Below are 13390 nucleotides of genomic sequence, written 5' to 3'. Positions count from 1 at the left end.
CACCAACATGTTTTGCCATGACTGATCTGCTACTATCTTGATAAGTATTTAATATAACATTTAATAAAGTGACCAAAAGAATCAGCAGCCTGTGTGTCTGAGTTGTTTTTCATGCTTGCCGATGAGTTCTAGTACCAGATGTACGTCGCTTGGCGACCATTTGTTCTTCCTGGTTGGCTCCTCCGTGATTTTAGATCCTGTATTTGAAATGACTTTCATTTTATTCTACTTTATAACCCTTGCTTCTTCTTTTTTGTTAATTTGCTTAACAAACGAACGTAATGTCTGCCCGCTAGCTCGTGTGGTAAAGAATGAGCAGCTGGCCTGCTCTCTGCCATTTCCCATGAATTTAGCGGACCAATCGGCAGAAATGGAGCAGAAATTTAGTTTAAGGCAAACGGTGACGGCAAACCAAGTTTTGAAATCGAAGCGTGTCGACCTTTTCTGGTGCATATTATCGAACTATAAATAAGCATAGCGGTAAAACAGCTGATGCATCCTGATGCAGTGTCCCTGTATTTCGCACTTGCAGCACTAAGTGCCTTTTGTCCCACTCCTTTCCATCTTTCATCTATTTTTCCCTCTCCCGGTATTGTTTTCATTTCTGAGACTGCCAGGGTTTTCCCCTGCATGTCTTTGACTTTTCCATTCCCTCCCCCCCCAGGGGAGCTTGCTCTCGCAGCGTACAGATATCTGCCAGTGGAGAAACATTACAACTATTGCAGATGTTGAAATGTTGATCCCATCCCCTCTTAGCCCCAGATTACCAGCACCCCAGGTTTTGTGGCACATCCCCACTGGTTCCCGATGCAGCAGGCAGCTGTTTCTGTCCATTGAAAAGACCCGCTGTAGAGTCTGTGAGGCCCCTGCAGTGGACAACCAATCACTGCTCTTAATCCATACTGATGTGTAAAGCCAATTATAAGTTGGGATCCAGTTGCATAAGGAATCTGATTTTGTACGGTGGATGTAGGCTGACTAAGACCTTATGGAGACAGAGAGAGACTGTGCACGCTACTTTATAATATGACCCCTACTTGCTAAGGGGTTTATGAGGGCAAATTGGAAGGAGATTGTGCGAGTTATCTTCTCTGGGAAAGAATCTGCAGCGTGTTTCTACCTAATTTTCTTCCTTCTGAACAGCCTGACAAAATGCAACATGGTTAAAGCTTTTAAAGGCATTTCATTTGACATACTTTAATATTAATGAGTGTGCTGCGTGATAATTGTCTTAAATCTTAGCTTAAATCAATTTTCAATTATGTTTTAGACCAACCAGCTGGCACTCAGAACACATTGCTGCTCGCATTGGCAGAAAACAAAGAGAAACACATGCAACTGTTCACATATATCTGGTTTTAATTGGTACATCACACTTTAATCCAAGCAAAAATGGTCTCTCACAATGAGTTCTGGATAGCGGGACAATTTTATTGTCATGTTCGTTGCAGTTCTTCATTTTTTTTTTTTTTTTGTTGGCTTTTTCTTTCTTTTTTTTGGCCTCATTTCAGTAGAATCTGCGGTCCATATAACTTCAAGTTCTTTACAAAATAAAGTCTTTGCAATAAATAAATATATAGATTTACATTTATACTTTATATGTTGAAAATAAATATATCGTACATCTCATAAATAGGAACACCCATATGTACACCTCAGATGCTTGCTCTGTTTTTGTTTTTTTTAATAATGTTCCCAACACTCTGAACATTACAAGTCACCTTCCTTTAACGCATCTTATCAGTCATTCTTTGCGGCCACAGTCAGAGAAGTGCTTTCGTCCCGAGCTCGCTCGTACGTTTTTAATATAACTCCCGACAAGACGCTTCTCGATATTTCATTTAAATGTCGCGAGTGTGATGTTTAGGGTCAGACCAGCTTGCAGCTGGATCTCAGGATATGCAGTAAGTGCTTCATCAATCCTACAGTCATCACAAAGATGTCACCCCTTCTCTCGTCTTTGACTTTGAAGAAAACTTGAAGCGACTCCAGTTCGACTTGTAACTTGTCTCATTCCGGTCTGGCTCTGCTGTCTCTGACAATCTCAACCTACCAGCTAACATGTAGCACATGGATTGTGCATTTTTGACCCTGACCTTCTATCACTGTGTGTGAGGAATGTGCTCTGTTACATTTAATGTTACCAGAAACTATCTTTTTTTTTTTTTTGTTCCACCAGCTTAGAGCTGCTCAAAAAACATCACAAAGAGCCACCACTCCACGTGCTGTTGCATGCCGCTTCAGAATCTACATGGAAATAAACATGGCATCTGACTGGATTTTCCTGATAAACCCACAGCTGGGCAGTCACGAGGACGTCTTTCGTCCACAGTGGTTTCGCAAGAAAGCTTTCCCTCCTGGCTGAGGCCACAAGCCCACTGCCGAAGCAAATGAGACACATCCAGGAACAAGCATAATGTTTATGTCACTGTCACATGCGCACACACAGTGACCTCAGGGGGAGCTGAGAGTAAACTGTTCCGCGCCGGGTCCAGAATATCCGCAACATCCCCCTGCTCCTCCTGCTCCTCTTCGTTTATGTCTGTTCCTCCGAATGTAGCCAGCTCTCCCAGTGTAAGCACTGGTCACCTGTACTGGAATACGTCCCTGTATGCCTGTGGGATCTTTTCGATCTCCACCGGCCTGGGTAAGAAGTGGGTGAGTTTCTGGTGCTTTTTAGTCCTGCCACCCTCCCTGGGCGAGCCGTCCTTGTTCAAAGCCACGTAGTAGAAGCGTTCTGTGTCTGTGTGCTTGTACAGAGTTGAAGCGTAGGTGTTGTACCAGTTCTCCTCAAACTGCTCCCTGAACACGCATTCCTGTGTCAGCTTCTTCTGCAAGAGACAAAACAATGGTCAGCGACAGAAAAGGGAGAAAGGCGGCAGCAAAACGAGCCACAAAATGCAGCCAAGTTCGAAGTGCGTGCGGTTTCCACTCCTGATGAGTTTAGGTCTGTCATTAACTATTCTACACCGTAATGAAAAGCTGAAATGAAGCAGCAGAAACTCACTTAGGCAGGTGCTCATTATGACAAAAGAAGGGGGAAGTCATTACGTGCGGCTTTTCACTTTACGCTCCACACTCACTCCTCAGACCTGCTGACCTCTCGTTGTGCATGGAGAATTATTTCCCTCCGTGTGATGCAACAAGGCCTACAGTTGTCTCACTGTTTCACACACACACACACACACACACACACACACACACACACACACACACACGCACGCGCAAATGGCAGCTCTCAAAGCCTCAGCATGAGCGATGGCTGCGAGTTTAGCAGGTGAGAGCGCACGTATAAGCCCAACGAGACGCATCAGCGTTGGTGCTGAGGCCAGTCAAGGGTGAGGGCGTCGCTGAGGACTGAGAGCCAAACTCTGAGGCGCTGTCTTCTGTTCTACCGGTTGGTCACTGTTTCTCTTGTTTGTTTTTTTTGTATCAGGAGACAACCACACAACAAGATAAATGTTTGCATGTGTCAGTCTTCACCTTGAAGACACTTTACACCTCTTTCAAGTGTTTGTGCAAGAGCGCTTTGTTTGATTCCAGCAACATTTTTGATGATTGGCTGTCAGGCTCCGCTTGGCTGCGGCTTTGTGGGGAAGCTGTTGTCTGTAAATACAGCCCAGGGGGCACATGACTGGGCCAGATCCATCCTAAAACACACACACATACACACACACACACACACAAGAACCTCATCGGATCAAAAGCCTGTCAAGGTCTGGTGGTTGTGGGACGGAAGCAACCTCTCTACCTGTTTTCCACCCCCTTCTCCACCTCCTGGCCTCTCAGATTCAGACAGACATGTCTACATCGCTCCCTCTGTCAGTCAGGTGACTCAGTCAGGTGTGCAATTACCCCTCCCCAACAACCCCAAATCACTGCCTCCCACCATCACCCACCCACCCATCTCAGGGTCAGAGCTCCAGGATGCCAGACTCTGATAGCGTGCAGTAACAATATCTGCACTTCCAACATAATGGCCTGCCTAAAAGTCGCCTCTGTTCGAAATGTTCCCAGCCTGAGCCCCCGAGAGGCCCCCAGGTAATGCCCTGGGACACCTGATACAGGCTTGCCCTCGCATACTTCCCCTTCATTGTCTTTATCGCTTCCCTTTCCTATCGCTACGTCTCCAGGTACCCAACACATGTGTGAGAAAAGTCGGCCAAGACGTTTTAAAGAAAAAAAAAAACCCACCCATATCACTCTGAGGTCCAACCTTGAGTGCAGAGAGAGACGTAACCTTAACCGAATTCACCCACAGCTCAACTCCAACCCCTTTTTTGTGAAAATATGTAAATATCTCAAAACTAAATGACGTCGGCTTTCTGTCTGAAAGCTGCTTTTCCTTGACTCCCCGCAGATAAAAAAACAAGCATGAAGAATAAGAAACACACACTTGTTTAGTCTTACTGTGGCTTTCCCACCTGCCACATATGAGAACCTTGATAACAAACTTCTCCGATAGCCCGGCTCTGCCCTATGTTGCAAAAAAAACCAAACAACGAATGTAAGAAACCAAGTTTCACTTGCGCAAACGACGACAAGACAAGACGTGAGTGTCAGACGCGATGCTGAAAAAGACCCTGACCTGCATCGTGGGGGTGGGGCTGAAAACGAAAGGAGGGTTTGTTTGGTTTTGTTGCTTGACTCACCGACCCATAGAGCTCTCCTTTTTCATTCATGCCGAGGTAAAGTCCAGCATCCACCCCTCTGATGCTGACCAGTCCCACTGCCACGCTGATGAACTCCAGGATGCCTGAGGTCAAACACACACATACTGATCAGGAAAGCCCACAAACACACTGTGAACACCCCTGAGGAAACTTCAGCCACAGGTGACCTCCGCTTTGCACAGAAATTGACCTCAGTTATTATCACTTAAGAGCTGATTCTGCTCTGAAATTGGTTCATTATCCAGTGTCAAAGAAATCCTCAGAGACAACCCACCACCTTTATGGTGCTGAAAATGGCTTTTTAAGCACCACCATAGATGACTTATGTTGTCACAGACTGCACTGCTGTAGCTTTCCTTCGACTCCCACCTAACATTAATCATTCTGGTCTATCATAATGGCTTGAGGTTGTCCTTAAAGTCTGGGAGTTCCCCTCTGTCTACTAGCACAGCTTGAGAAGACACTTTAATGAAGTCGAGATGTGGGTAACTTGTTTTCTGACTTACAGGAAGCTGCAGCAAAGCGAGCATCTACTTCAAAGGCAGGGAAACAACTGGTAAAATTAAAAGCCACTGGCTGTTGTGATGCAGAGGTTAGTCAGAGAGGATCCAGCTGGCTGCGCTGACACACGGAGGCCAGCTTGCAGCCACCTGGTCTCCATCTCGCCGACTTCATCGAATGGCAGAGAAGATCCCTCTAATTTATTTGTGGGGCGAAGAGTGTGTATCGTATCCCTCTAATCAAAGCCACGTCTTGCTTGCCGCTCTGACAAAGACCTTGCATTTTTTTTTTTCTCAGGCTAAGTGAAGCCAGAGACAATCACGCGGACCACCCATCCCTGTAAACTGACTTGGTTTCGGTTGGAGTATGAAAACCAAATCATCTCTGCATACCGTCACGCTTTACTATTATCATTATCATTGTTGTTATTATTTTACTCTAGGCTATTTTATTTTATTATTTTACTTTAGCTCCACATTTCCCGCTGGGCGCGAACCAGCCGGCCTTGCACCTGTGACGTGACTAGGTGGCGCGAGACGTGCGCTCGTCTGCCCTCTGACCTCGCTTGTTTAGCTTTTCGTTCTCCCACGACTCGGGGCTTTTACACCGGTGACATTTTTGCGCGCCGTCCCAGGGGAAGCACAACTATGGCTCCGTGAAGACGTCAAAAACGACTACTTTCGAATAGCCTTTGAACATTTTCAGAAGTGCGCGAACTGTAGTGCTAGCTTGTTGCCTTGGCCACCAAACGCGCACGCGCCGCTTATTTGCGGTCGGAAACACCTGTGCCCAGAACGAACAGGGGATTGCGAGAAAAAGGTGCGCGAGGTGACAGTGACGCACGAATTAGTTCACTGGGGATGCGCGGGAGGAAAAAGCCTCTTAATAAAACTTACTTTGCCCAAAACTTTTTGTACATAGCCGCAAAAAAGAGCTTTATTGATACACGTTTTGTCAAACCAACTTCATAAATTCTCCACATTCATTACATTTTTGTAATATTGAATTAAATTGATTACTGTCCATTCCAAGTGATAGAGGCTCAAACCACTTTCATTTAGAGTTTACCAATAAAAATGTGTAAAATCATCAAAGGACCTCCCAGAATCTAAGTCAAAGTCCCCATGTAAACAAAATAAAGAATAAAGCTCACCAAATCTGCTGTGGTCCTGTCTTGTTCCGTGCACAGTGCCGTTGGGGAATATCTCCAGCTGAAAGCCGGTCCTGCAGTAGAGCTGCCGCCGCCTCAGGATGCCTTTGAGGTGCCCAAAATCCGTCGGCGACCCCCGCTGCAGCCTGCCTTCAATCTGCCCCAGCCGCTCGTTCAGCCCCACTGGAGACTCTGGCAAGGGCATATTCCCCAGTGCAGGTAAGCTTTGTACATCCAAGTCGAGCGTCCCCAGAAAGCTCCCGACCTCTGCCATTGTGTGCACGGCTGTCAAATTAAGCGAAGGCATTTAAGATGTATATAAAGTGAGTTACGGAGGGAGAAAAGTTGACACAAGTCCGGTCCATGCACGCAAACAACTTGCGTCCCCAGCCCACCGAGCTCCTCCAAAAGTCAGTGGAGTCCTCTCAGTTTATTGATAGTCCTTTGCTGTAATCATGAGTTTGATATCTGTGTTTATCAAATGGAAAGACTCTATTATATACATACTCCCCACGCATTCTCACATTGGATATTCAGACACAAGCCACGCCTGGCTGGCATCCCTTCTTACGCGCATCAGTTTGCTTTAGTTAATGTGCGCTTTCAGTCCAACTTCTACAGCTGACTTTGCCGCTTTGTTTGAATCTAAGCCTCTGCTCTCTCGGAAAAGGGGATATAACCTATCATCCGATCACATAAATCCGAATCCAGAAGTATCTTCGCAAAACTGCTGCGCTCCTGTTTGCGGTTTGAGGCTGTCTGTTAAAGGCGCACCGCCTATCCAAAGGCAGGAAACTCTGGCAACAGGTTGCGGTGCAGATGCAAAAGTAAAGACCATCATTGTAAAAACGCATATGGCAGCTGACACAAATCCGAGAAACTACAGCTAACTAACCCTAATTGTAACTACTTTTACCACAAAGGCAATCCACTCTGTACACTGGCTGGTTTTTGGGTCACACCACAGAGTCCGGGAAAGAAGTAGAGAGGAAAACCGCAAAGCAGCATTTAGCTACCCCAACAAGAATATCAAAATAACCTGTGCACTCTCTCAGAGTAATCCAACCTCCTGCACAAGATGCAGGGCCAACCGCTGCAGTTGGACCTTGTCATGAGAGAATTTTCTCCACCTCCTTGTTGGAAGCAGGTGCTTCCTTGCCCCTCTGCTCAGCATTTGCAGTTAGCTCGAGCAAACCAGCAGCTTAACCTCTTGTAATTGGCATGGGGGGGAGTAGAAAATCTAAATGCTGATGACCTGTGAGATCCAATCCGACTGGTGCATAGATATTTGGATATTTGGAGTCATTGCAGATAGCTGCAAGTGTTTTTAAACTTTTCCAACATAAAGCTTTTACTGACATTAGATCATCATTTCACACAAGCTAAATGAGAAGGCAGCCGCATGAAGCATGAGAATAGGCACCTCGTGCTGAGAGAAAAGGAGGATAGTAATGAAGCCAGTACATTAAGTTTAATAAAAAAAAAAAATAATAAAAAAAAAAGAAGAAAACTAATAGGAAAAGTGCTCACTGAGTTGGAGCTGCTGAAAAACTTTCAGGTATGTTTTTCAGCTGAGGGTCATGTGGCAGTTAAAGGCCCTGCATTCAAAGTAGTAGAAAAACACATGTGGCGTGTAAAAAAAAAAAGTGGCACATTTCTAGAGTAATGGTGCAAACCTGAGCTTCCTTTCTGTAGTTTACAAATACATTTTCTTATGAAAAAAAACGAATCAGAAACGTATCAAATAACAGCAGCCGTCAAATAAAACTTGTGGCGTGAAAGTGTATTATGTGATCTGCGCCATCATGCACATGAAAAAGAACTCAGAGAAAAACCCACAATGGGACTATTGACTAATAATTTATGACTGAATGGGGATTTTTGCACTTCTTCTGTTCACAATGGGACAACAGGTCCCAACTTGTGGCTGTGCGGGGGGAAAAAAAAGGAAAAAAGAAAAGAAAAACACAGCTGTTTTAGTGAGGACTTTATTTCTGTGTGAAGATGGAAATGAAAACAAACTCCAGGAGTGTTTTAATTAGTTCACTGTTCCTGAGATATCAGTGACAGCAGGTTGGGTGGAAGGGGGAGGAGGGCGTGATTACATCAATAACACCATTTAACTATTAGGCGTGTTATTTTAGACCTCCTTCAAGTTGTTTTCAGAAACCCCCGTCCTGCGGGGGGGCGGTTCTCACCTCAGAGCTGCTCATCGCCGCTGCTTCCCTGTAGAGAACTGGGATTTATGACAGTGTATCGCTCCCAGTGAATGGTGATAAATAGTGTGTTTAAGTGTGTGTGATTGTTTTGATGTCACTGTCAGGCTTTAGAGGAATTTCTTGACTTCTTGTTCAGGGCTAATTTATCAACTTTTGTGGTAGCGGCGCAATCCATTTTGAAGCAGATGTTGGTGGCTTTGAGAGTCCCTCAGAGTGGAATACACCATGATGGACCTTCCAAAGCACGCAGGCCTTTTTTCACTGCTACTAATTATGCCACTATAAATCTTATGGGTGTGTCACGGCTGCATTGAAGTCAGAGGAGGGACGGTGGCTTTCAACTGGTGCTGGATATGAAAGGTGGTGGGGGTGATGAATACCCATGGGCCTCCGCTTGATGAATTGAGCAAGGGGTTGACGAGGAGTCACTGATGGTCAGGCTTTGTGCGAATAGACACCGGGGCCCTCGCTGCTGTGGAGGATGAAAGGAGGATTCGTCTCAGCTGAAGAGTGGAAGGATTAAAGAAAAGAGAGAAGCGGGGGAAGAAAGAGATTGAGCAAGAGAAACAGAGTATCAGAAAATGTAAAGGAAACACCCTGTCCCCTTTTCTTCCTTCTGACTGTTGCTCACTGTCCATCCGCTGCACACAAAACTGAAATCCATCTTGCACTATAGAATAAAGATCACATGGTGGTAAATTTTGATTTCTTTGTTATCTTGGTAGCTATTAGAGCTACATCTGTTGCTGGTCAGATATATTTTATAGTTGACATGGCAGATTTATGGCTGCAGATAAAAAAAAAAAAAGAGAAATCCAGAGTTAAAATGTTCCCATATGCTGAGAACCTGCAGAGGATATAGAAATGAAGATAATGACCTCAAGTGTATGACCACGGCTTTGAAGTCGCTCTCCTGTGAGTCACTGAGAGCAAGCCGAAATTGAAAATGAAGTTACACTTGCACTGGGATCTGGGGGCTAATAAGTGCCTCTCCTGTTTATTTGGATTTAACAAACTTCACATGTGTCCACCTCAGAGGGGCGAACAAAGGCGCAACTGGACAAATACAGCAAGTACAGACTGATTTTGATTCAATTATGAAGCAGGCAGGAGGTGCTCAACTGTATTTTGCAGAGTCACGGTTGAGTTAAAAAACTGCCACAACAAATTGGGAAATGCGCTCTCCAGCCAATAGTTGGGGATGGATGCAGCCTCCATTTCTGCCCTGCAACTGTGAAGCAGCAGCAGCTGGAGAGCAGCTTCAATCATAGCGTTCAATCGTTTCTTTAAAACAAAATTCGTCCGGTTATTCCCACGTCTTCTGTTCTACATCTCTTAAGGAACAGACCCAAAATCCTGCATGTATTAAAAGGTGTATTTTCTGTTATTGTGGTTGGGTTGGCACAAGGTGAAAGCAGTAGTACCTGAGGTAGATCCAGCGCCAACAAAATCTTGGCTGCTCCTTTTATGATTAGGGTTGTGATTCTAAAACTCCAAACAGGAAATGGTAAGAAAATATTCTGTAAATGAAAAAAAAATGAAGTGTTTAAACGCTTATCACATCCTGAGCTCGCAGATAGACAAGTCCTGGAAGAGAGCTGCAGATGTCATGGAATCCTCCACTTGATTGGCTTCCATTTTGTAAATAAAGGGTACCTCTCTGTCAGGACCTGTGTACCTGTTTACACTGATGATTTATGTTAGAGGGCTTCCTATTAACACCAAAACTAACATTTTGAGTTTGAATGTACAAGCAAATATTTTTCTTGTCTTCAAGACATTTGAGTTTTTTTTTAATCATCATTATGGAATCAAAACTAGGACTTGATTCCAATCAGAATCAATAACAAGAATTGGAATCTAAATAGGAATCGTGAATATTCAGATGATTTCCAACTCTATTTTTGATAGGATCTATGTTTTTTGTAAACTTGAAAAAAGAATAAAGACTAATAGAGATCTTGACTTCAGGTATTATCACTGGGTCGAACAAAAAGTCTTAAATACCTCAATGACAGGCTGAATTTTCCAATTTGCTACATGTAGCTTGGGCTTTATTTTTGCTCACTTATTTTGTATTCCATCTTCACTTTTAGGTGCAGTGACCCAGGATGCCTATGGCGGGATGCTGTGGATTTGTCAGTAGACTTTGCCGCTTGCCTCTCTTTATGATCTTTTCTACAAAGTTCCAGAATTCCCACAGTGCCTGATCTCCTTACTGGCTATAGCAGAATCATTTAAAGCCCCTTGTGTTCTTTCTTGTGTTGAATGCCCAGTTTAGAAGAAGACCTCCTGCATCTCCTGTTGGCTCACACACGATCATCGGATCTGGGATCCGGTTCCTCGAACCCCTCTTAACCTAAGCTGAAAGATGGCATGAAAAAAAAAGAAAGAAAAAGAACCCCCGGCTGACTCAGTGTCAGCGGCTACCACCCGGTTAACAAGTCCACTAAAGGGGTCAGGACCCCCCCCCAGGTCTGCCTGCTAGCAGAGCCGCACGACAACGCGTAAAGATTGTTAGCTGCAGAGCAGAGCTGCAAACTCCCAGAGAGAGGGAGGATATCATCTGTTCTTATTTTACCTTTTGTCAAGCAGCATGTGGAAAATGATCTTCACTGTGAGTTATTTGCAGAGCTGGATTCCATGTTATTTCATTCCCTAGCAGAGACATAACAGAGAGGGTCTCCTCTTTCACGCAGGTGGTCCTTCGGCCTTGTTCAAGGGCGCTGTGTGCGCTGGGGCAGGGTTGGGAGGGAGGGTGCGTGGGGAGACACAGACAGATGCATGCGAATTTAGGTAATGGTGTAACATTTCAGCGCCTGCTTTCCTTGGCCACCCCATGTAAAGATAGTGTTAATTAATTTGTTTGCTTTGCTTTCAAGCACTAACGAATGGAGCCCTCCAGGTTTTGAGAAGCCACTAGTGTGCAAGGAACAGGGTCTAAAACCAACATTTGTTGTACAAATTGCTTGCATATGTTCATGGGAGAGGAAAAAAAAAAGATTCTTGTCATGACACCAACAGAGATGTCCTGTTATGTTTTCTTTTTCTACTTGAAGGGAAAACCATGGTAGGAATATTTCAACTTTGTCTCCAACATTTTGGTTTAGCAGTTAATTATCCGTACTCCAAACTTGCGGTTTTGCTCTTCTCATCAGACAGCTGACTGGAACACTAAAAGCTGTATTTCACGGTTTAAACTTTCTACTTTCATGGTTTTTAAGCTTTTTTCCGTCATGGTCCTTCGATGCTCTTTGACTCCATCACTGTAAAAGCCGCGGTTTGAGGAGAGAACGGTCATCTATAAGGGCATAGAGGCAGTGATTCTGGCTAATGACTCTGACCAGTTTGTCTGCTCTTTATCCCTCGCTGATGTGTCGTGTGAGTGATGTTCCACCTGTCCATCCACGCTGCCGAGCTGACTGACTGGTGTAGCAACAGTAAAGACAGCTTGACTTTTTCTCGGCTCTGCGGGGCTGCAGTCTGATGTTTGAGAGTGTATATGCGTGATCATGATCCGTCTGATGAGGGAACAGGCCCTCAGAGCTGGACTATTATTCTTACTACAACACAGAGCAGGAATCTACCCTCAAACAGATGTTTGAAGCCCTTTGTAGAGCCTTTTGGCACAGAGCCCAAACCTACCTATCTGCACAGCTATTTACATGGCAATCCAGCTGCTCAGTCTTTTTCTTCTTCTCCCTCTTTCCCTCACTCCTCCCTTGCTTCTGCCCTCTCACTCTGCCCGTGTCTATACATTTTCTCCCCTCGCCGTTTGAAATCAAATCCCTGCTCTCATATAAACCTTGATCAATCAAACCTACTAATTTTGTTTAGCCGGGGAGACAGTGACATACCGATGCAGGTTCAGTTACACAGAGATGAAAAAGGCCAGGCGTTACGAATCTCTGAATATCTCAAGAGTGACGCAGACTTTTACCACACTCTTTATATTTAGTCAGCCTCTTTCGCAGAAAATCCAAATATATCCCAAAAATTTTTCTACCTGCTACACTGAATTATTGTCCCCTCAAGTCCAAGCAGATGTGGGAGAGATTTATGATGATAACTATTCCTGGAATCAGGGTTTATATTTGCTTTCTCACTAATCTTGTGAGGTGGTAGAAAATGCCTTCCATCTCTAGCCAGTGTGGGCTTTGGCGTGTGTAAAGCAAGAATGAAGTTATATGTAAAATGAGTTATTTGGTTTAATTTAACTCATCCATTAAGTTGAAAGCTTTGAAGTGACGGAACAATAAACCAGTTTTGCCCCCTTGTAGCAAAAAAGGCATCAATAGAATAATATCAAGACAAACTGCAACAAGCACTGATAGGGTTATTTTCAAGATGGTAACAGAATATTGTTTCAACATGGCCAACAGCCAGGAGACAGTTCTCAGTGCAAGTATGATATGAACGACACCCCAGAATCAGCTCAGGAACGAGCTCAGGACCGATTCTGAGTCTGTGTGGTGCAGGTAAAACAGGTCTCTATCTTTCCCAAATTCAGGAAAGCTCTTTAGATTTTCAAGCTGAACAAAATTGAGCTCCGTGACATTCAGTCTCAATCAGCCTCGATTTAGCTGCCTTCCGTGGTTGCTAGCAGTTCCAAATCTGTTGGCAGTTTTGTCAGATGCAAGAGTGCATCTTTAAGACCTCAGAAAGAAACATTTTATAGGTTAAATCGAACGAGGGAAGAATAGAAGGAGTTTGCTCGCTCTGGGATGGATCTGGTCCTCATTAGCAGGCAGCTCAGTGGCAGCATTATCATAAGATTATAATTAGACAAGCAAGCTTCATGCAAATGAAAGGAAATTAAATCAAAGCCCGCTGGGGCCCTGAAGCTG

At 44.5% G+C, this 13390-nt stretch overlaps 1 protein-coding gene across 1 annotated transcript; it reads right to left on the bottom strand.

The window, feature by feature from the left end:
• Positions 1-1357: 1357 nt before the first annotated feature.
• On the bottom strand, positions 1358-7050 carry fgf16 (fibroblast growth factor 16). Its single transcript, XM_075480607.1, has 3 exons — positions 6328-7050; positions 4653-4756; positions 1358-2831 (listed from the first exon to the last, which is right to left on the bottom strand). Exons 1-3 carry the CDS (start codon positions 6629-6631, stop codon positions 2586-2588), a joined length of 654 nt encoding a protein of 217 aa, XP_075336722.1. The 5' UTR covers positions 6632-7050; the 3' UTR covers positions 1358-2585.
• Positions 7051-13390: the final 6340 nt, after the last annotated feature.

Source organism: Odontesthes bonariensis, chromosome 13, assembly GCF_027942865.1.
Source record: "Odontesthes bonariensis isolate fOdoBon6 chromosome 13, fOdoBon6.hap1, whole genome shotgun sequence".
In the NCBI taxonomy this organism is placed as follows: Eukaryota; Metazoa; Chordata; class Actinopteri; order Atheriniformes; family Atherinopsidae; genus Odontesthes; species Odontesthes bonariensis.
This window is presented reverse-complemented; position numbering and strand designations above follow the sequence as displayed.